Raw genomic sequence first — 24,966 nt, 5'->3', positions numbered from 1 at the left:
CAGAAAACTTGGTGCCGACAAAAAGTAACAAAGAGCAGAAGTGGACTGTGTGCACTGGACAAACGTACATGTGTGCATATCAAGAACGTATGTATGTGTGTATACATACATATAATATATATATATATATATATATATACATATACATACATACATATACACACACACATATATATATACACATATACACACACATACACATATACACACACACACACATATATATATATATATATATATATATATATATATATATATATATATATATATATATATATATATATATATATATATATATATATATATATATATATATATATATATATATATATACACATATACATATATACATACATACATACATACAATATATATATATTTTTATATTATCTACATGAAAAAAAAAACTGATCAGTCAATTAACTATTTGGTAAATAGAAGGAAGTGTCTGATTATAACTTGGAGCCTAAGTATGCATAATGTGTGCAAAAAAAAGAAAGAAAGTGTAATGCATTTCTTTTCTGCCTCTGTGTGAGGTTGTTAAAGGTAAAATCAAATATATTCTCTAAGTGTACAAAGACAACAATTTCATGTTTTGTTTCTCCGTTTTGTCTCTTGGTGACCACAAAATAAAAATCAAACAAGGTTTGAGTATCAGCTAACAAACTGTTCATGGTTACAAATAAATGCAGGCAGTATACATAAAAAAGAACATTGAACTGATTTTTCCAAGTCTAAAGGTTTCTAGGAGTACTGATTATGCAAATAAATAGGCTTCATCTCTAGAGCATCTATTCATTAAGGGGTTTTCTTTGGATGGAGGCTGTGGTAATGGAGATGCTCCTCACTGCAGCCTCTCTGGTTTTTAGTGACTTTCATTTTGGTTAAACATTTTCACTGTGTAGCACCCAGGAGTTCAGCAGCAGTCAACCTCTAACATTTGCAGCTCTGAGGATTTGAGGCCACCATCAGCATTCAGTCAATTTCCTCACTTTAATTAAAAAAAAAGAAAAAAAAAAAAAAAAGACACGTTGCAAACAGACTGCTCCTGTACATATGGAATAATATTGTCCCCAAGTGCTGTTTGGTATTCAGCGGTGTCGCAGACCTCCAGAGCAGCAAATATGGCCATTCATTTCCTCCTATGAAGGTATGTGTGTTAACAAGTGAAAGTGATTGACCAAAAGAAAATATCACTTTTAACTGCCAACCTTACACTCTATCATGGGATTAAAGACAGGTCTCCTGAAATATACTTTCCATTACAACCAGTTGTACCCCTCCTCACACACTAGCCTAATAAATGTAAAATTAAAACAAAAAAATTAAAATAGGACAACTTCACCTGAGAATGCAGAGGTCTGAGACAGACACCAACATGCTTGTATTTAAATTGAACAGAAGAACAAGCCACCATATACAAAATAGCTATATATTTGTACATATATACTCAAAAATTACAGGTGTATAGATACTTTTTACTCTGTATATTACTAATGAAGTCGCATAGCAAATTAAACATGATATATTGTAATCTAATGTGAAGAAAGCACTCCTGCCATCACTGCTCAGTTTGTAAAGTGCTCTAAAGTGACAAGAGACAGAAAGAAAAAGACCTGCCTTTTTAAAATGAGGATGTGACTGAAAATAGACGCCTGCCTTGAATAGCTTCTTATGAAGCCTGGTCCCATGGAGTTGTGCCCTTTTCACATATGATCTGACAAAGTGTGCTGGGCTATTCTGGGTTGGATACAATAAAATAATGATTTAAAAAACAAACATGCATACTTGTAACTGCTGGAGACATCTAAATGAGATAAAAGGAAGACCAGCCAGGCTTAAAAAAATGTCAGCTCTGCAGCTTTAAATACAGGATACTGTGCTAGTAGAGATGATGGGGAACTCGTTTATAAACTGTCTACCATCCTTGCATACAAATGTATACACATGCAGAAACATACATCCACACATGTACAAGAGCTGTGGCCACACTGCAGTGAATAAGGGAAAATAATAAGATTCCCACCTTCTTTTCCACCAGAGTCCGTCCCTCATCTCTAAACAACTCACCACAAGCTTAACTCAAAATACCACAAAAACATCAGACCCACATCCACGTCAGTCTGTATGAGTTCCATTTCAAAATGATATATTTACAATTTAAATGATATGGTTTTAGATTTGCAAAATGACTGCTGGTATGAACATCTGACTAATTATGGAGCATTGCTGTAAAAATTCAATTCAATTCTGAATTTTAATTTAATTAGCTATCAATACACAGCATTTTGGAATGAAACCCTTCAAATATAAAAGCACTACACTGAGGTAGGATGAATTTGTGGTGCTCCTACAAAATAAAGCACACCAACTCTGCAGCCATTAGGATTGAAAGGGGTATTGTTGAGGTTAACAAGGCTACTAAGGGCAAGATATGGCTACCTGCAGTTCTAAAGATTCAGTAGCATGACAAGGATCAATTCAATCCGTTTAAATTGCAAAACAAAACTGTGACGCAGTGACTCACTGCTCTCAAATGCCTTGGGAGAATTTTGTAAGATGTTCAACTGTAAGTTGATACACGGCTTCCTGGTGTGATTTAATTTAAAGTAAGATGAGCAGGCAGTGCCGTTACCTTTTTCTGAATGCAAAAGGAGCCATAAAAAAACAAACTGCTGCTCACTCACAACAGCTCACAGCTGTTGAAAGAACTGCAGCAGCTTTTCATTTAACGGCTCTTAACTTGCTCTCGGTATTTCACACAAACACTAAAACAAAAAAACCCAAACAAATAAATGAATATAAAAAGGACAACATATGACTCTCTAGCAGCTGTTTAAAGACGTTGACGAGGGAAGAATGTGGAGAGCGGTGACAAAAAGAGGAAGCCTGAAGGCTGGTCAAAAACACACGCATCAGGCTCTGAGTGAGGCCATCGGTACGCTGCAGTGACAATTATAGTCTATCAAGAGTCCTGCACACACAGTTAAACACGTCCACACAAATTCACACTTTACAACTCTCATTCCACTGCGAAGCCACAGGTCTCCTCGATCGCAGTCAGCAGCTTGTCGTATAGCTTGTCATAACTCTCGTAGGGCGGAATGTCAATCCGATTAAAGCTGGAGAGAAAAGGAAGACAATGAGTTCATATGAATGAAGCTGTGAGAGAAAGATGTATTGTTTTCCATTAGGATATATTTTATGCATATTTTGTGTGTGTGTGTATGTGTGTGTATGTGTGTAGGTGCATGTGACACACACCAGGTATGGGCTTTGGGAAGATTGTTGGTGTTAGCTTCGATCTGATGAATGGTGAAGAGTCTGGGCCCCGCAGCACCTACAATCAAAACACAGGACGCATCAGGTACAGTTCAGCATCAAATTGCATTGTTAAGTTACTAACAAACATCTCAGCTAATAAAGTCCTGACACCTTTTAAATCCAGCCTCTGTTCCATTAGCCAATGCCTCATTTCTCACACACACACACACACACACACACACACACACACACACACACACACACACACACACACACACACACACACACACACACACACACACACACACACACACACACACACACACACACACACACACACACACACACACACACACACACACACAAACCCTGTAAAGCCTTGAAGCCTTGCAGTGGGACTCTGGATGAGCCAGTAACAAACTGCAGTAGCCGGGCCCTCCTCTCCTCGTCAAACGACTCCACGGCTTTCCAAAACCACTTGACGATGTTGCTTTCGGGGGTGCAGTGCTTCAGACGCGTGTTGGATTTCCAGTCAGAGATGTCGATCTTTCCCAGGCCACAAACTATGAGCTGAAGGTAAAGACGGAGATAGAAACCTATATAATACTGTACCAGGAAAGTGTACCTGAAGTAGGCTAATTATTGTATTTTGGAAGATGTAATAGAAGCCATGTTTTATCTTGTACCTCCAGTTCTTTCTCATCAAAGGATTTAAGCAAGTGTTGAGGAATAACCTCATTGAAGCCTTTCTGCAGAGCCAGAAACTGAGCCTCAATGCCATGCAGGAAACGCCAGTTCACATACAACCTGCAGAGAACACGAGAGGAGGGGAGGGAGGGGGAGAAAGACAAAGGGAGTCTGTCAGTTTATTTTACACCTGAGGGACCGCAAATACAGATTCATAACTATGACACTGAATTAATGACAATGTGACGTGAATGTGAAAGTCTCTGGACTGCCTCATAAAAGTATAAAAACGGTGAATATATGGTACTTATATAGGTTGAAACTAAACTGCTTACTGTACTTACCTGACATACTCCTTCTTGGTGTCCTCCGTGACGGGGACACTCTTGCCGTTGGGTTTGAGCTCATGTTGGATGATTTCTCCGTAGGCATTGTGCTCTACACAGAAAGTGTGGTCCAGGACGCCAGTGATGTCATTGTCCCTGAAGTGAGAGGGGGGGCCAGGTTAGAGAGAGAAGGCTCTCAACTTCCGATATAATTAAATGCATTTTCATTAAATAGCAGCATTTATCATCCTTAACCTTCACATGGTTAGTGATGACTCAGCAGAGATAACTACTTAATGGAGGACATTATCATAAGAGTAAGACGTTCTATCAAAGGAAGATCATTGCAGCATCCTTATGTGGAAAACACTTGGTGTCAAAACATGCAGGAGAACACCTAAACCAGCAAGGATGTGCATTTTTTGAGATTGGATGTCATTAGCTTTACTGGCAGCAGAGGGCGCCGCAGTCATTAGAAATTTGAGGACAGGATGGTCAAGTTTGTGTGTGCATCTTAAGTATGTGTACTGTCCCATTAAAAAAAATAAAGAAGCTTTTTGTTTATATTAGGTATGATTTTCTTTCCTGTCCCCCTTATACATGGTACACCTGTAAACAACCACTTTCTGTATGAATTTACAAATGTGAAAGCATCTGTTGTTTTACTACAATAATACGTGCTGGGTAACCTGTTTTTCCAGTTATTATTTTGCCAAGACAATTGCATTTGCACTTGTTAATATCACAATATCTGTATGCGTTTCCTCTAACTTTGGGTTGCACGTGAGAGACTTAAGAGAATAATGGGTTGCCTAGAGGCAAGAAAGTCTTACAGGATCCAGACAAGGCTGTTGTGGAGGTCGGGGTCGACAGACTCCATATCATCCAGCGTGATCGATTTTCCCAACAGCTGTTTGTAGAAGGGCAGAGTGAAGCCTCCGTCGATGTAGTGGCCGTGAAACACCGCCATGCCCATAATACGACCCACAAAGTGGAAGTAGGACAGGTGCTCCTGCACATTAAACAGGGATATTAATATGAAGGCTTTCATTCACATCATATCAGTTTTTATATTATATAGCAGATTCAGATAAACAGCTTCAGTTTTTACCACAATGCCACTACGTAAGAGTTATACCCCAGGAGGAAATTTACTGCTATATCAAATTTCAGCAAGCAAAAAAGTAAATTATATTTGTCCACATACTGAGTAGAATACAATTACCAAAATAAAGTTTCATTATTATAAAATTCTATAAGAATTCTATAAGAATTAATCTATCATAAGCCTCTTTTATTTTTTTAAATCAACATAAAATTCATGGGGACACAACACAGATGAAATGAGTCTGGAGACGTGCTGCCCTTTAAACTTTGCTGTGCATTTTTTAAAATGTGTTGCCTGATTCCAGCTTAGACATCCAAACAGCATCCTTGTAGATATTCTCATTGAAAAAAATGTCATTGAAAAAAATGTCCTTGATGATAATGATGATGAATAATTCATACCGGGTTGACAGCAGAGTCGGGGTTAATCTGTAGAGTGTAGATGTCATCTCTGGAATACTGGAACAGGCCGTAGTAGGGGTTCAGCATTTCATGGGAGAGCAGATATAACCATTCCCTAACACAAAAACACACAACATTTTTTTGTAAAAGTACTTCATACTAACATAAAAAAATGTTTGCTGACATTTAGTCTGGCATTGCCAGACCTATCTCTACAGCGCTGTGTCAGCGTTGGAGTATGGTCTGGCTACACCGCTTATCTATTCTGGGATAGGGGAAAAACGCTTTGGCTTGTTTGTATTTCTTTAAACCAATCACAATCTGCGCGGTGTTAAGTCCCGGATGTGCCCTTGCAAAGTAAAGAGCGGAGATAGCGAAGGGGAGGGACATGGATGTCAGGCTGTATGCCAGCAATGTACATCCGTTGAGTCAGATTAGCTGACATTTAAAGCCACAGGAAAGTAAACTTGTGACAAAGTACCTTGCTACCCCACCATAGTCCAGTCCCTCTTCTCCTCTGAATTTGATCATCAGTCTTTTCCAGAGATCCTTTGGACGCATCTTCATCACCTGCCGGTACGATTCCTACAATTCAACACATACAGCAAATTTAATACAATGCAGTGCACGAAACAAGAGCTTTAATATCCCAGAACATGACTCATGACAATATGATTTGAGAGACATCACTACTTCCTTGACTGAATGGAAAAATTGTGAATAATAACTTTGTGTGTACACAGTGTGTGAAGCAGTGCTTAGCTGGTACATTGCTTCACGCACTATGCAACAACAAATTAGCTGTTACTATGTTACTAGCTAGTGATAAGAGGTGACCTGATTCCTGCAGTAGACGTCTGCACCTCAGCTCAAGCCTGACTGGGCCCCGAGAACACTGGCTGATAATCAGTCTGTGGTACTCTGGGTACTCAGGGTGTGGGCTCATTTCTTATGTGCATACTGCTCGTTTGGGGCATACTCAAGCCTAAAATACAATTACACATGATTAACATTAAATCTTACTACGAAAGTATTGCTTTGAATAGAATAAAATGATTTTTTTCCTTGCCTTTCTTCATCGTAACCCTCCCCGGTTATAGTTTAAAAATAAATAGTCAGTGTTTCCCTTTTGCATTACATAAGAGTCATCTCTGTGTCTGTTCTCTCAGAGGAGTCCAAAGACTCAGAGGCCATGCCACAGTAAACAATATCCTGCCACAGCAACAGCACTGCTGCAACAGTGAAAGCATGACAGAGCCAGGCTGCCCAATCAGCTGTAAGATGCTACTAAACACACAAATGTTTTAGATACTCTAAAGTCAAGTTATCCAAATGTTGGTGAGCAGAAATAGTTGTGTGCAAAGTGTAAAAACATTGAAAACCTCCATTGAATTAATGATGACATGTACTCCTAGTGAAACCTTTTATTTTTGTTAATTATATGCCAACTTGTGGCACAGAACACACAAAATCAGACTACAACCATTGGAAGTACATGCACACAGTTGCATGAACACACTGCCAGTGGTTTACTGTAGCACTGGTTCCTTCACAAAAAAACCTCAAGTGGATCTGCAGGGCTGGTTTTCGCACTTAACCTTCCCCTTCCACAGCTGTCACATCGAAGGGGGATGAAGTCATATTTTTCATTGCTCAACTTGTAGTTATGAAGTTATGTCTGGCCTCGAATATTGCCACTGCTGCATTCGCTCCTTTCCTCACCCGCTCCTTCCCAACCTCCCCTCTCCCCCCTTCCTCATCTCTTTAGCTGCTGAAATCATCCAGAAAGAATGCCTTGCCTTGGTAGAACAAATGATTGGGAGAGCAAGAAAAAGAGAGGCAGAGGAGAAGAAAAGTAACAAAGAAATAGTTTTTTGTGGCGTTTGTGGCCTCTCTCTTCTGCCTTTCCATGGAAATTATAAAAGCTGTTCTGAGTAGTGGTTCTGTACTGCCCGGGGCCCTTTTCTGGTGCACATCGTAAATGGGGTGAACAAATCTGGGTTCTACTATTGTTTTCATGGAGGTTTTGAGTTTGCATGTCAGCACGTGATGCTTTTGTGAATGCCAGATGGAAAATTTTATGAACACATGGTCGATGCACATTATACAAATTAAAGAAGAACTCTGTTTGCATTGATTTATGTCCATGTTTGTAGGTGCGTTCAGATGCCCTTCAACAGTCAACTAAATGTTTATTTTTATGGTTTAAAGCACACTATTCTTTAGATTTACATAAGCACTCATGGTGGTTCACGATGTATAAATATAAAGAAAGGTAGGGGTTGTGTTCCCCTTGCAGTTCTCTAGGTAGCATGAGGCTACCTAGAAAGAAGCTACTTAAACAAGTGCATTGTTAACATGTGGTTTGCGTGTGTTTTAGAGTGTGTAGTTTTTACCTCAAATATCTCCTCTCGGCAGACCTCGATGCGGCAGTGGCCGGCCTGGGGTTGTTGCTGAGAAAGTTCCTGCCGCAGGATCTTCAGCTTCTGCACCAGGTCTCTCTTGTATTTGGGCACCGTCAGGCACTCTGCCTCTTCAGGCAGCTGGGCAGGAGACAGAGCTTGCTGAGGGACCCCAGGACCACCCTGGTCCTTTAACTGAGTAGGATGACTGGAGGGATAATGTGGTGGAAGGAGAGGTGTAGGATGAACAGTCAAGGAGGGATAGAGCAGAAGAAGAGCAGTTGAATAGATGGAAGGAGGTCATCAGGTATTAATGGGCAGGTGAGTGACAAGAAAGAAGGGCAGAAAGGAAAAGACAGAGGAGAAGTCAGATGTCAGTATTATATTACTTAAACAGCAGTATTAAACAGTTTGTTGCTCTTTACCAATTTCTATTTAGTGTATTAAAGCCATTTACTGTTACATGGTTGTAAGTATTTATTATAATCTTTTGTGTGTACAGCTTTGTCTCCAGTTGAGGCAACATATTTATACAAGAAAGAGAGATATAACCTGTAGGGAATTCCCCAACCCCTCCATCTTAAATATCCTCTAACCGCTGAACTAGTGAGTTTTCTAACCCTCCTCTTTTTTTAAGATTATTTTTTGGCATTTTAGGCCTTTATTTGAGAGGACAGCTTAGACATGAAAGGGGAAAGAGGAAGGGAATGACATGCAGCAAAGGGCCGCAGGGTGTAATTGAACCCACGGCTGCTGCGGCGGGGACTGAGCCTCGGTACATGGGCCGCATGCTCTACCAGATGAGCTACCAGGCGCCCCCTTATCACTCCTCTTGAGGCAAAGACCACTAAACAGAGCCCCTAAGCCCTGAGTAAATCTGATCCAGACCCGTGGACAGGCTGGGCCTTTGACCAGACCTTTGGTAAATATCCTCACCAGGAAAGACCGAGAGAGGGAGATAAACCCTGGGTAAGCAGAGAGAATAAGATACGCAGAGGAGAAAAAGAAAGAAAGAGGGAAAGAAACATACAAAAGGAGAGTGGTGTAGGAGTAGCTGGCGCCTCTGGCTAGCTGACGTTCTCTTTGCCCTCCTCCACACATTTTTCTTCAAGTCTAACATATCCAACTTTAATTATTTTAATTCCCCCTGAATCATTACTCTACCTGTCTACAACTCTTTTTCATCCAAAGACATCTTTACTTCAAGCTTCAAGAACCTCACAGCCAAAGTTGATTAGATATCCCTGGGCACCACCAACCACAACTGGAACTTCCATCCTCAAACCACTGGAGCTACCACCCTTCCTCACACTTTGAGGAGAAGGGGGGAAAAAAACCACACAGTTTTGTAAAATTCCAGTCTTGTTGCAGTCAACTAGCAACTGACAAGTAGTGAACATGGCTTTCTCTTAGCTGAAAATTAGGTTTTGATAAATGTAGATTCCAGCCACTGCTTTGAGTTTGTCTGGCAAAAGTGCAGCCTTGTTTTATAATTTTCAGGACAAGAAGGCTAAGTGTGGGAAAGTTGTAAGCAAGGGAGCATGCCTGCTGCATAGTGAACCAAGCGGCTGAACTCAAGGAACTTAGCTCCTGACCTTTATCCCCTTTTGCGCTCTTGTCATTCAGGGCCTGTATATTCTAAAAATGATGAGACTATTAAATACAATCTTGGCAAAGGCGAGCCATGGTCAGTGTTCTAGTTCTGGTATCCTCCAGCCCTCATTGTGGTGTTGGTGGTGGAATGCTTGGGTGGGCCTCATAAAAACATCATCCATCTCTCCCTTCGATAGGACAGCAGCCCTCATTGTCCTGTGAGGACTCGCTGAGCCAGCAGAGGACTTCTTTAAAAGAAGCTACTGTCCCACGCTGGGAGTGGAGTGTCGAGGCTGCTGTTGGCCAAACAAAGACTGAATTGGTATATAAAAAGGACGGCAAGACCTTCTGGGGTAGCAGCACATAGCCACCCACTTATTCCAACACTTGTACATAAGGGTTCTCTGGTTCAGTGCGTTGAAAAAGGCCTCATCTATTTGGGCTTTCCAAACTAAACGGGTGCAGTGTTTCACCAGTCTATCCCTGTATAATCAAGTCCGCTGCTATTTATTTTATTGGCAGGCGCTGGGGCTCCTAGCATGTCAAAGAGAGGGTAGACTGCAGCGGAGCAGTCCTGAAAACCACTTTAGGAAAGAGGAGAGAAGAAAAGATGGCCCTAAAACAAAATGGAATGAGTTGCTTTTGGCTGGGAGAATCAAGAACCATATAATAAAGCGTAATTTCAGCGCACTTTTCCTTCTGAGGGAACAGTGTAATTAAAAAAACGTTTCAACAAAGTTCATCGTCGCTGGTTTCCAAACGGGACGAGCTCTGCATATTTGATGGTAAATATAGAAAATGTAAGAACAGCAAGGCTCAAAATCTGTGTGAGCCAAATAAGAGAAAGGGTTCCTATTGCTGTGACAGCTTGGATAAAATGGGACGAGGGGGGGGCAGAGAGATATAACTTTCAAATTCAATATTAGAGCAAGAGGATTTTATTATTGTTATTCCATGGTGGAATGAGCAGGAGGAAAAAAAGCTGGATAAGTCAAGAAATGAAGAAATGAACATTTGCCAGAATTGGGTCACCTGCACAGTCATGATAGTCCTCCATCCTCTTACTGTATTTCCAGAGGACACAGACTGGGTGTGTTTTAGGTGAGAGAGTTCATGCACAAGAGCGCGAGAATGCGTACTTAAGAGAAAGTGTACTTCTTTTTCATTGCAGCTGGCCCAGGTGGGCTATAATGAGTGTTGAGTAGGTGTAGTGGTGTTAAAGCCACACCAGCCACCCCAACACTCCGCCCCCCACCCAGCCTAGAGAATCAAAGGGCCCTTTATGAGTCTGAGTATCAGCTGGTGCCCTGCTCTTTTACACTTGCCTAAACAGCAGGAGAGGACAGAGGTCGCCAAACATTGAAGCCGACTCTACAGAAAATGGAGTCAAAGTGTGTGCATGTGTGTACAGAATTACTTCCGTGGATCATGTTTGCGTTTTGCCAGTAAATGTTTGATCTCTAACACATACATATATACACACACACGTGTGTGTGTGTGTGTACATACATACATATACACACACATACACATATATATATATATACACATATATATACACACACATACATATATACATATACACACATACATATACACACATATATATATACATACACATATATATACATATATACACCTATATACATACATACACACATACATACATACATACATATATATATACACACATACATACACATATATATACACACATATATATATATATATATATATATATACACATACATATACACACATACATATATACATACATACATACATACATATGATACATACATACATACATACACGATGTCTTTTTAACAGGTTAAATACACCACACACCCATAATGTACCAAATATAATTTAATATATAATAATCATTTCTTAAAACATCAACGCAAATGTTGATAGAAATGTCAAGAAGATTTATGACCTGGTTGGAAAAATACCTGCTGATGCCCACTAACCCTAAATCCAGCAGCAACTAAAAATACCTTCAGCAAACACTGATGTAATCTTTCAGACTATGTGCTGGTGCAAGGGAGTAAGTTAAGTATGTGAGAGACAGCGTGGCAGACCACAGTAATGTAGCTGTGTCTGACTGACAATTCAAGGCCTTCATTAGTCTAAGGTCGACGGCAACAGGGCCGTCTGAGTCACATTTAAACTAAGATGCATCCTGGAGGATCAGGAGACTGAGGTGCAAACTGCCATCTCACAATGTAACGTCAAATCTGTTCCATACCCTCTGATCTTACAGACCAAACAAACTGTTTCTACAGGCATGAGGTAAAAAATGGGAAAAAAAGTGTATTAGCCACTTAAAAATGAGTGCATTTTGTTGGTAGTGGGAACAAATGCCTTAAAAAACTTTTATAACATTTCATTTGTATTTCAAGCAACAGCAGCATATTATATATATATATATATATATATATATATATATAAAAAAATGCTGCGACACGGATTGTACATAGAGTGTGAATGATTTTGTTTTCATTAATCAGTGTATATCATGGAAAACTGCATTAGAAATTAGAGCCTGTTACTTTCCACCTTTTCGAAGTTCTAAAACTTTGCCTGGACTCCCTCAAATATCTCCTAATAAGGAGTCAAACAAGCACTTAATGATGCTGACTGGATAACATAGCTGAGTTTCAACTCACAACCAGAGTCTGTTCTGACACATATGGATACTATTTAACCAAATGACCAGATGTTGATTTCCCAAACATGTCTATCGTGCCAGCTGCTGTTATTGAAAGGCTAGGAATTTGCACTAAAAAAAAGCAAAGGGGAAAATCTTTACATCTCTCTATGTTCCTCTTGTTCTGATGATTCCTCCCTCACACACTGGCAGGAAGAAAGTACAGGGAGCTCACTGACAGCCAAAACACACGAAGAACAATCCTAATATTCAGTTTATCATATCAGGGATTCACAAAAACATACAAACGTGTGCGTTTGGCGAGGATATGAGCACTAGTGCTAAGCTAACAGCTGCTGTGCTAACACGTGTTTAGTATTATTTTCCTGAATGCGGTCTGCTTCACCAGTCTCTCTGCAGGCTTAGCTGCCTGCGAGTTGATGTTCGGTGGATGCCGACAAAAACACTGAAAGATGGACTGGCCGCCCCCGATGCTGACAGCCAGCCTGTGTGTGTGTGTGTGTTGAATTTGAATAACATCCACATGAAATTCAACACTGAGGAAGGGTATACACTTATACTGTACATAAACATTCATAGACATTCCCCTGTGGAAAAGTATCACACTTAGCATTTTCTCATATGTTAGTGTAACTGTGTGTGTGTGTGTGTGTGTGTGTGTGTGTGTGTGTGTGTGTGTGTGTAGCTTTGAGTGACTGGCTGTTGAAAATGCTTTATACAGACAGCTGGGGCGAGTGTATGCAAACGTCCGTCAACCTGTGTGTGCTGATTGCAGTGTTCACATGCATGTATGTCCTAGACAATGTGCAAGTGCATGTATGCATACAGAGTTTATGGTCTGCATGTGTGTGTTTGTGTGTGTGTGGGGGGGGTTACCTGAGGTTAGTGTTTTGGCTGTCCATGGCCACACGGGAACCATTTGGACTTGGGCTGCGTGAGAAAACAGGAGGAGAGAAGGGAGGAAAAGACAGAGAAAGACAAAGAGGGAGAAAAGGACATGAAAAGAATGTCAATGACAGAGAAGAGGATTGGAGTATTGAAAAACAACAGGATTAAAAAAGGAACAGTGAGACAGGACAGACAAGGACAAAACAAAATACAAAGGAGACAAGTAAAAGGACACAAAGAAACAGAATAACGGTAGATTACAAAAAGAGAAACAAGAAAATGAGAAAAAAGGCAAAGGAAAGGAGATATAAAACAATTAAACAGTGATAACATGGACAAATATAGAGAGGAAATGGATGAAGAGATAGCAGCATCAATGAGAAAGACAGATAGAGGAGAATGGGGAAAGACCAGTAACAAAGACATGAGACAGGCAAAGGATAGGGGGAAGGACAAAAAGAGAAGACAAAAATATAAGGTGAGATGAATGAAACCAACAGTCATCAGTGATAATCTAGCTGATATATTCATTGCTAATGGATTTATGACTGCAGTGTGTATCACAGGTTCCTAAACAGCTTTTCCCCTCTCTTCAGGTTATTCCAGCGCCCCCAGACAGGAGTCATCATGTCCATTCCCAGGACAGATAGTGTGAGTGTGAAGCTACATTTAAAAAACACTAAGCTGCTGTGGCCGGGTTGGTTCAGTTGGTGGAGCGGGCGCACATATATGGAGGTTTGCTCCTCGACGCGGCGGCCGCGGGTTCGACTCCGACCTGCGGCCCTTTGCTGCATGTCATTTCCCCTCTCTCTCCCCTTTCATGTCTTTATCTGTCCTATGGAAATAAAGGCCTAAAATGACCGAAAAAAATAATCTTTAAAAAAAAAAAAAAAAAAAACACTAAGCTGCTAACAATCTTGTTAACAGAATATAAAACCAGGACCGACAGTACAGTTGTGGTTCAGGACTTGTTTTAAAGCCTTTATGTCTAAAAATGCATCACATGGGCATAGTATGTACATGAACACCGCTATGTGACTGTCTGGTTTAGAGCATCAGCTTATTTGTTGCGTTTCTATGAGGACCTATGTCCTGATTTTCTTTTCTAGTTAATTTGCATCTCACAGTCAACTCCTCTGACAAATAAATGCAACAATTTGCTGGCTGAGTTTGTCAGACGGTATGTGGTATTTTAAATGGCTTAAAAGTCTGAATACCTTGGTTGTTAACTATTGTTGATCTCTGTTTTTGTCTCCACTAGATTAAGTACTCAGGGTAGAGGGACTGTTAACAACACAGCAGTAAATATACAGATTTGCATGCAGCATCATATTTGGCCATTTCTGTTTTGGAAGAGTTGTACACTTTTGCTTTGATTTTGAAAAAAGATACAAATTCTAGAAAAAAGCTAAACTTTAAATGACACACAGAAATCTAAACCACAGCCAAGGCAGTCTCACTGAATGTCCTGTCCTTAGGGCTTAAATGCATCAATGATTTATACACTTACTTGAGTACTAGATGCAGGTTAGCAGATAGTCGCGGGTCTGTGAACTGTGTTGTTCGATTGTTGTGGTCGACAAAGTAGACGCGACCTGTGGCTGTGTTTCTGATCTCCCAGCCTGGTGGCAGCGGGCCCAGCTCCTCACAGTTCACATTGCTTAGGTCCCTGAACAAAGAAAATTAGAAAAAGCCATTAGAGTTGCTTAAAGTTGTTGTTCTTTGTAGAGTTCAGATTTTACTGAAGTGCAAAACTGAACAAGAGGCACTGTCCTGCTGTGGTTTTACATTTTTACAACTGTTGCATGCATTGTTAGCTGCTTTTCTACAGTTCATTGGTGAGTAGCAGTAGTAAGTAGGCAATTTAACACACAATTACAATAACACTGAACACCTTTTCGATACATCTTTTATTTTTAATGAAGAATAATTTAATGATTATATCTAAATGTTATCCTTTCAATAACAAATGTAGTGATAAAACCTGGTATAAGTGATAAAATATGGGTTGGCGTTAACATTCATCTGAACTAGTTCATCGACTTTTCCTTTACAGCAGGTTAGCAGGACTCAATCAGCCCAATAGAATGGAGATATTAGAGCATCAACAACATTAACATTGCCATTATGCTTCTGATAAAGTATTTGCTCTGATTTCTTGATTCTTCTTCTCTCCTGTACACAGACATCCTGACAGCCCTGGTCTGGGCTATAGCCAAAAGACAACTTGTGCCCATGTGTATGTGAGTACTCTGTCCTTGATGTGAAGTGAGGACACATCAGTCAGGGACAAGGCACATGCTTTGCTGCACTCATCACAACATGCTGGGTCATTTTAGAAGCTCCGTCCAAAATGACCAAACCCAGAGGTTGCTGTTGTTGAGTTGGATGTTAAATTCATTGGCTTCATCGCTGAGCTACAGCTAGACCGAAAAATGGCCAAAAATGTAACGCAATAGCAGTGCCTGAAGTCTCTGGTGAATTAACTAGTGGGCTATTGAGAGTTGGTGAAAGTTTGATTGAATGCAGAACCACTAGCCTTTGGTGTGTTCAACTTAACATCTGTCCAAAATTTGTATTCAAATTCCACATCGGACTCAGAGGTCATTAGTTTGGCTGACCCGGAATTGAGCCTGAAATATGACTAATAAGTTCTTTTAAAACAACCCTGAGCAATTAAGTGAGAAATTAGGTCTGATCCAGCCCAGTCAAGTCCAGTTTGGTCCCATCAGTTTTGGGCATATATGTCAGGTTTTATATTAGGATTAAAACAATACAGGCTGTCAGCACAACAATGCATATATCATGTGCTTTAAATACATTATGTGTTGTTGAGATAATTATGCTAATATTAATAGCTAGTTATAACATTTATCAAAAGAAACGTTTTTTGAAACGTTACAAATCGCATACAAATCTGGACAATAAAGATGGAAAAACTGGAAAACAAAGGAGTTACCTGGGCACCCGGGGGTCATGCCAGGTGCTGACTCCAGTCTGTGTGTGGAGGAAGTAGACTTGACCCTGCTGAGTTGTTCTTTGCTCTAAAACAGAGAGACAATTAATTAGAATTAATATGTCATAAAAAGGCAAAAACATCACTAAAACAAGCTTCGAACGGTTGCTGTTGTTCTGTAGTCTAGTCTTGGTGGGTACAAGCATGGACAGTGAGTTTGTATAATTTTGAGAAGGGGAACTTATATTTGTTTATAATTGATGTGATAGGTAAATTGCAGGGACAAGAGTTTAAGGTGTGTGCCGCCGCCAATGTAATCACTTAGTTCCTCTCCAGTAGGCCTATCCCAAGAGGATGGGGGAATATGTGAAATGTGAGGGAAATTTATCAAAGACTTCCATGAGTGTTTTTCCTTGCACAGAGTTCTTTGATGCAACCTGGTTGCCTTGTTTTCTCTTAAAGGTTGGTGCGTGTGCTCTGAAAGTAATCCCTTCCCATTAATCTCCAAAACCATAGGAAATGGAAAGGAAAACGCTCCCACTAATTCCAAACCCACCAAAATAATATTCTGTTAAAAAATCTAAAAGAAATCAGTAGATAGTTTATCATTGGCTTGTTGGATATCTTGTTCCATCCAGCTCATGGATGAATGGAGAGTGAGTGTATGAATGTTGGCACACAATGTGTGTGCTGCACCAGCGTGGTGTCCATGTGTGAATATGCACCAGCTAATCCATCACTACACCCCACCCAAACTTCCTACTGGCACAACTCATTTCCTACCCACCTCTCCCGCTCTTTTTCCCCCTCACACACTCCCTCTCTTTCTCTCACGCTCCCTCACCACACCCAGCCACAGGTTCAGAGGGTTCAGCGGAGGAAGAAAGCTCACTAGCTGTTGGACATCAGTGACTCACTTTGTCCGACCTTGTCCAGCCTCAGTGGACACAGCCGGACATTTCAAAGGGGGCACAGGTCCAACAGTGCCATTCTAAAATCACTGGCATACAGCACCACACTTAAAATAATAATTTATTTTACAGACTGTGGGTATTGAGGGGTGCACTGTGGATGACTGTGAAAAGTACATGTTTTTCTGAAAAAGATATCCAATGTTGGAAAATGTACTTCTGTAGCTCCTGCAATATTTTCCCAATGTGTTTATTTGCCATTAGTAAGGCCAGCTTAAGAATTAAAATAACCTAATGTACTTTCTCTGAGCAAACACAGAGCTATGAATACCCTGCTTGCCCTCCCTCTCTTTGTTGTGGGAATATAAGTCTGCAAAGCCAAAACATTCTCTGGGAGAGGAGAGGAGATGATGTGGTGCTGTGGGAAGGGGGGAGAGGGGAGTAGGAGGGTTAGTAGAGAAAGTGTGAGTGAGCTCAAGGACAGACCGTGAGACAGACAGAGAGAGACAAGGATAAAAAGAGCCTTTACACTTTATTCTCATCTTTAAAAGAATACATTTTTAATGTATCACTGCCTCCAGGCTACAAAGAAGATGCTGCCAAAGGAGAAGCTCCCCATGTCTTTGAACTTGTATTTTTGTGGGTTAGGGCTGGGACTTCACCTCAACTTGCCATTTTGATATCAGTGAGACAGGTAATTTTACAATTCACGAGGACTACAGCTGACTAATGTAGCAGCTAGTTAAAAGCGTTCACTTGGTGTCCCAGGTGTAAACTTTTCCCTGACTAGACACCTTGACAACCAGCAGGAAGGACCTTTGCACTGTAGTACATCTTATAATAACATGTAAAGATCAACACTGATAATGTACTGGCAATTTTTGCAAGAACAAATTAAATGAAAACACTAGTGACAAGCTGAGCTCTCTCAAATGTAACCAGCATTTGTTTAAACATCAGACTGGGGTCAGTCAGGTGATTTCCAGGTCAGGCTAAACAGTCAAACTAGAGGAAACACCTGTGTGTGTGTGTGTATATGTGTGTGTATGTGTGTGTGTGTGTGTGTGTGTATATGTGTGTGTATGTGTGTATGTATGTGTATGTGTGTGTATGTATGTATGTTTGTGTGTGTGTGTGTGTATGTATGTGTGTGTATGTGTGCATGTATGTGTGTGTATGTGTGCATGTATGTGTGTGTGTGTGTGTGTATGTGTGTGTGTGTGTGTGTGTGTGTGTGTGTGTGTGTGTGTGTGTGTGTATGTATGTATGTGCGCGTGCAGGTCTGTCTGTCTGTCTGTCTGTCTGTCTGCTGTGTCTCTCACCATAACCCTCAGGCAGGTCAGGCGGTGTATGCAGGTGAGTTCGACTCATGTAGTTACGATGCCGCTGCGATCGAACCCGTCTCTCCTGGATCCGCGGTTCGCCCGGCGGGCAGCTGGCCTCGGCCCCATTAACAGGTGTCATCACTGGCGTGTTCTCGTCCACCACACAGCTCAGCGGACGCCCTGATGGGCTGGAGTACTCCGACGCTGGCCTGGGAAAGAGTACAGGGTGTGTGTGGTTATGTTTATGCAATGTAATCTTAATCTATTTTCAAGTTAAAATTTCTAAATACATGTTTATATATATATATCATACATATGTTACAACTAATAAGAAAAAAAAACAATTTTGAAAAGCATTTTACCAAAATTATACCAACTTTTTTGCTGTGAACTGGATGAATACAGATACTAAATAACAATACAGGTGTTTGTTTTCATTCCTAAGAGTTACAAGCATGGTTGAGTGTGTTAAATGAGTGAGCAACTTTCAGTTTTGGTGAGTGTATGCAACTGTGCACCATGTTTTCCTCTGCTTGCAAGAACCTGGGTGAGAAGAGTGCAAAGAAGTGTGTCACTGTGTGGTATAGGTGTGCTATGGGTTAAATCTTAGGTGTAGCCAGTTTATGTGTTCTTGTGATGTCTAGACATACACAGAAGTATAGTGCAATTATTGCAAAACAGATTGTGTCCTCATTCCTCAAGAAGAAAAATGAATTCATGGTTTAGATTAAAGGGATATGAAGAATGATGGATTGCATAAAAGAAAACAAAATTCTAACAAGTAGTGCGTTTGTGTGCTACTTAACAGCAGGACTTACGAACACATGTCTGATAAGCAGACATAAATATCCGCATATTCCATCGCATTTTTTAAGAAAACGTGCTGCATAATCAAGGATTTTTGCACGCACGCAGCAATCACAAAAAAACTCATTTTTCTGGAAGGACTGATAAATAAATAAACCTAATTGGCTTAACATTTGACATGGTATTTGATGCACCTGCTGTTGCATATTCAAGACAGGAAAAAAATATATTTTTCTATACTTCCTCTCTTAAAGCTGCAGTTGGTAAGTTTTATAAAAATACTTTGTCATTTTGATTAAACGGTCACTATATCTGTGATATAATCTGTGAAAAAGTCAGGCTCATTCTGCCTCCTCCTGGTACTCCTAATGGCAAATGCAGATTCCACTGCATCCGAAGGAAACAACCAATTAGAGCAGACGAGTCTCTATCCCAGTGTCAATCACTGCTTGTAAACTGCGATCAAACCGTCAAACTACACAGCGCTGATCAAATATAAAACAAGATTTGCCTTAAATGTGACTTTTTCACAGATTATCCATTGCATATACTACGGTCAGGATATAGGGACAGTTTCAGTAATATGACAAAACCTTATTTTTTTTTCATGAAAGTTATCAACTGAACCTTTAACAGTTATTCTTCCTCTTTGCTACTTATTCTCTGTAATTTCTTCCTCACTTAACCCTTTCTTCACCATTTCTGTCTGTCCTACCTCGTTCTACTAGGCTCCCTGTGGGCCATTAGAGATGTGTAGTAAGAGTGGGTAAGGAGGTGGGGGTGGTGGTGTTATTTGTTTGCTTACTCCCCTCACGGCTCCACTAATATGGGCCAAGTAGGAAGGCGACGTTGTTCATGCAGGAACAGGGGCCAAGTAAAACCTGGCTGCCCAACTGGCTAGTTTATTTAGGTTTATGTGTGTTTGTGTATGAGTGTGTGTTGCGGTGGGGTATCAGGAAATTGACAGCAATTCACTCATTACTGACAGACTGTTATTGTTGTGTTGTGAGTTAGGCTAAGTGGAAGTTTTTTGTTCTGGAAAGGGAAGTGGGGAAAAGTAAAACCACTTAAATAGACCTCCTCCCCCGATGCTTTGTTGTAAAAGGTCAAGTTTGTTGTGCGTTACATCAAGATGACTGCTATACATATGTAGGCAATAAAGGGGTCCGGGATAATAGGATTTGAGCCATGGGAAAGCTCCCATTTTAACATGACTCTCCTTTTGTAATATTCTACATTATTTGAAGGCTTAGTTGAGGATGTGCACAATGTGTGCAGATGTACCTAGTCGGTCTCTCCCACTGCGTGGTACGTGTGATGTGGTTCAGGTACTGTATCCTTCCAGAGGCTGTCCTCCTCTCTTCCCAGCTGTTTCATGAGAGATTAAGAGAAACAAGTGAGAAAAAGCATCATACTTGTTGTAAAGCAATATCAAAAATGAAAAAGACACTTTTGTCCACGTTTGACACTACTAAGAACATCTAACAGCATTGTAAACAATGTAACCCTTATGTTATAAGTAGCACAAAAAAGTAGAATCAGCAATGTGCATACAGCTGAACCTTCTGTATTACTTTTTAAAACGCATCAATGAGTGCACAGGGAAAAATTGAGATGCATTAGATAGATATTTTCTCCCTACAAACCAGAGAAAAGCCTCATAGGATAGTAATATTCACAACTACCGTTAACAGAGGTTAAATATACAAACCCCAATTCCAATGAAGTTGGGATTTTGTATAAAATGTAAATAAAAACAGAATAAAATGCTTTGCAAATCCTTTTCAACCTATATTCAATTGAAGACACTACAAAGACATTCCACAGGTGAACAGGTTAACTGGAATCAGGTGAGTGTCATGATTGGGTAAAAAAATGGAGCATCCCCAAAAGGCTCAGTCGTTCACAAGCAAGGATGGGGCAAGGTTCACCACTTTGTGAACAACTGCGCTTGCAAATAGTCCAATAGTTTAAGAACGTTTCTCAACGTACAATTGGAAGGAATTTAGGGATTTCATCATCTATAATCCATTATATCATCCAAAGATTCAGAGAATCTGGAGAAATCTCTGCACTTAAGCGGCAAGGCTGAAAACCAACATTGAGTGCCCATGAACTAAAAAAAAAAAACGTCATTATGTAAAAGGATATTACCACGTGGGCTGAGGAATAATTCGGAAAACCATTGTCAGTTAACACAGTTCGTTGCTACAAGTGCAAGTTAAAACTCTACCATGCAAAGCAAAAGCCATATATCAACAACACCCAGAAACGACGCTGGCTTCTCTGCTCCCGAGCTCATCTGAAATGGACTGACGCAAAGTGGAAAAGTGTGCTGTGGTCTGACGAGTCCACATTTCAAATCGTTTTTGGAAATCATGGACTTCATGTCTTTAGGACCTAAAAGGAAAAGGACCATCCAGATTGTTATCAGCACAAAGATCAAAAGCCAGCATCTGTGATGGTATGGGGGTGCGTTAGTGTCCATTTGCAACATCAAAAAAGCATTAATATGTTGTCTTTGTATTGTATTCAATTGAATATAGGTTGAAAATGATTTGCAAATCATTGTATTTGGTTTAGGTTTCACAACATCCCAACTTCATTGAAATTTGTATTTATTTTTTTTCAGGACAATGCACATTTGATAAACATGTACACATAAAAAATGCCAGATTGTAGCCCAAGGGCTAATTTCCATCTGCAGTCCATTAAGCAAGTTAAAGTTACAATAAAAAGGACAAAAGATATACAGTAGTAACATTTGCAATAAAACAACGAGAAACGGGAAGAAACAAAAAAGAAAACAGGACAATTCATTAGTAAGTGTTTAAACGGAGACACAAATCATTAGTATGCTCTACTGGGCTAATACGGTACAACATACAGTTAGAGGTGGTTACGCGTTTGGTTAGCTCTAAGCCACACCTTTACTTGGCTCTTAAAAAGGGTGGCCAGAGTGAGACATTCCCTTATAATTGTGGGTACTGTGTTCCATAATGCACTACCTTTAATAGATAGTGCATTATGGCTGAAGGAGGTTTATCTAAAAGGAACATCACAGTCCCAGTTTACAACCGCTTTAGTTGATCTAATTGGGGTTTGTACCTCACTTTTTAAATATACACACAATCACAGAGAAACTAACCCCTGCCCCAATACACACCTCCAAACTATAGATTACTTCACCAATATAAATTTGTCTCTGACAGTACTGTGACAAGTACTGTGTGGACTAATAGGAAAACCTGTGATAATACTGACCCATCAGGTAAGTCATTGTCGAACAGGCGACTGCAGTCCACCACTGGCCCTCCTGTCCCAATGCGATCTCTGGACTGAAGACTTACTACACAGTTATCAAAGACAAGGTAGACGGTAGATCAATTACATTTTCTTACCCATATAGTGCAGCTCATATAATGACTTTGAGTATATTCATCAGTCTCTTTGGTATGTGGATTCAAGTTCCACTAATGCTTTTTATACATTTTCATCTTTCTATTTCCTTTTCTCCTCTGACATTAATTCAATAGAAAGTAAAATAAGAAAGAATAAGAAATTAAAGACTTTGTTGGTAGGTAACAGATAAATATATTTCTCTGATTTTTAATACAAAAATTCCCATCTGGTTTGGTGGTTAGGTAATAGGACTGGGCAATATATTGATATTAGATTGATATTGTGATGTGAGACTAGATATCGTCTTAGATTTTGGATATCGTAATATCGTGATGTGACACAAGTGTTGTCTTTTACTGGTTTGAAAGGCTGCGTTACAGTAAAGTGATGTACTTTTCTGAACTTACCAGCCTGTTCTAGCTGTTCTATAATTTGCCTTTTCCCCACTTAGACATTATGTCCACATTACTGATGATTATTTATATAAAATCTAATTGTGAAGATATTTTGTTAAAGCACCAATTGTGAGCTCTAGCATATCGCCGCAATATCAATATCAAGGTATATGGTCAAGAATATCGTGATATCTAATTTTCTCCATATCGCCCAGCCCTATTAGGTAATGAACTGAGTCATTGAGTATTGAGACAGTGGATTCAGTCTGGGTCAATTTGTGTTTATCAAGTAATCTGCAAGGGAGTAGTTCCAACAATGTCTTCCAGCTGTTAATTGGTTTAGTGTTTTCAGACAATAAATGTAGAGTGGAAAAAAACTCTGGGATTTGACCAAAAGTGTCCATCTGAACTTTTTTTTTTTTTATACAGAGTAATGGCGCACTGGATGTAGACTAGAGCATCAGGAGTATGTAATATAGACTGACATAAGACTTTGCACATATACATCTTTGGCTTGACTTCCTTACCCATAAGAATGATAACTTTTTTCTATTGGGACGTACAGTATGCAACCAAAATGGTGTGTGTACACTTTTGTGTTTCTTACCAACTATTTGTCCTCTCACAGTATCATTGTCATTGGGGCCCAGCTTATTCAGGTCCAGTCTCTGATCTGCAGAGTAAAACCAAACGAGAGACACAATCAGTGAATAAGCATCTGCCCCCATTTACAACCATGAACACATCCAGGTACTAAGCCGATGAGCAACTTGTTGTACAATATTTCACACCAAGTAACTAGGCTAATGAAAACATAACTGCACAGGGACACAGGACATTGCCAGATAACTTTACATTGTGTTGTGGCAAAATTTGAGCAAGGGTCAACATTTTTGCCAGACAACATCGCGTTTTCTTTTGCTGGAGCCTTCTGTGTCCACAACCTTGCAACATCAATGCAGTGCCATTGAAAGGAATGGGGAGCTCAGTGTAGAGCCACACAGACTTCTAGCAAACTAGACAACCATGCCAGATCTCCTTTTGGTTTGCAAGTGTGTGTGTGTGTGTGTGTGTGTCTGTGTACAGGATTGAAACAGTTGAATATCACTTCTAGGAACCAAGGCAATTCCAGTAAAGTCTTTTTTGTGTGCGTGTGTATGAGTATCTGTATGTTTGTATGTGTGTGCACATCTTGGTCAGACCACAGACTGGTCAGACCACAGGTTATGTGTCTGCAGCACACAAGACAAGGACAGGGGGATAATGTGAGCGCCGGTGTCTTGTCAAAGATCATGATCTGTCTCCCTGTCCACTTCCTGTGGCTACGAGAAAGTATAATTTATGCCATGTTGGCTGTACAGTAAGTGGCTGGTCTGGAGCCTCACTGGAGCCTATACTGTCTGTTTCTGGAAGCTGTGTGTATGTGTGTGTGTGTGTGTGTGTGTGTGTGTGTGTGTGTGTGTGTGTGTGTATGTATGTATGTATGTATATGTATATGTATATATATATATATATATATATATATATATATATATATATATATATATATATATATATATATATATATATATATATATTCATTCAAACTATGAATGAACACATATGGAATTATGTACTTAACAAAAAGGTGTGAAATAACTGAAAACAGTGGGATTCGAACCAGAGTCTCCCACTCCAAAGGCATGTGTCATATCCACTGTGCCACCACCCCCCAGTGAAATGGTTTTCACTTCACAGGTGTGTTTTGTCAGGGTTAATTAGTGGAAGTTTTTCCCTTATTAATAAAAAAGCAAAGGGTGGCTACTTTGAAGAATCTAAAATATAAGA

At 40.0% G+C, this 24,966-nt stretch overlaps 1 protein-coding gene across 1 annotated transcript in view; it reads right to left on the bottom strand.

The window, feature by feature from the left end:
- Window positions 1–451: 451 nt before the first annotated feature.
- The window catches only part of LOC114571256 (E3 ubiquitin-protein ligase SMURF2), a 61,256-nt gene continuing 36,741 nt past the window's right edge, over window positions 452–24,966 (bottom strand). The window contains exons 5-20 of the mRNA XM_028602130.1: window positions 23,747–23,812; window positions 22,607–22,691; window positions 20,627–20,710; window positions 18,533–18,744; window positions 16,303–16,387; window positions 14,854–15,012; window positions 13,332–13,385; window positions 8,183–8,396; window positions 6,268–6,371; window positions 5,787–5,901; window positions 5,111–5,289; window positions 4,296–4,433; window positions 3,951–4,071; window positions 3,633–3,834; window positions 3,265–3,340; window positions 452–3,122 (exon numbers count right to left, since the gene is read on the bottom strand). Coding sequence (XP_028457931.1) covers window positions 3,023–3,122; window positions 3,265–3,340; window positions 3,633–3,834; window positions 3,951–4,071; window positions 4,296–4,433; window positions 5,111–5,289; window positions 5,787–5,901; window positions 6,268–6,371; window positions 8,183–8,396; window positions 13,332–13,385; window positions 14,854–15,012; window positions 16,303–16,387; window positions 18,533–18,744; window positions 20,627–20,710; window positions 22,607–22,691; window positions 23,747–23,812 — 1,994 coding nt within the window. The 3' untranslated portion in view covers window positions 452–3,022. The remainder of the gene's footprint in view (window positions 3,123–3,264; window positions 3,341–3,632; window positions 3,835–3,950; window positions 4,072–4,295; window positions 4,434–5,110; window positions 5,290–5,786; window positions 5,902–6,267; window positions 6,372–8,182; window positions 8,397–13,331; window positions 13,386–14,853; window positions 15,013–16,302; window positions 16,388–18,532; window positions 18,745–20,626; window positions 20,711–22,606; window positions 22,692–23,746; window positions 23,813–24,966) is intronic.

Source organism: Perca flavescens, chromosome 2 (assembly GCF_004354835.1).
Source record: "Perca flavescens isolate YP-PL-M2 chromosome 2, PFLA_1.0, whole genome shotgun sequence".
NCBI classification, from domain to species: domain Eukaryota; kingdom Metazoa; phylum Chordata; class Actinopteri; order Perciformes; family Percidae; genus Perca; species Perca flavescens.
The sequence above is the reverse complement of the archived record's forward strand: the minus strand, read 5'-3'. Positions and strand labels throughout refer to the sequence as shown.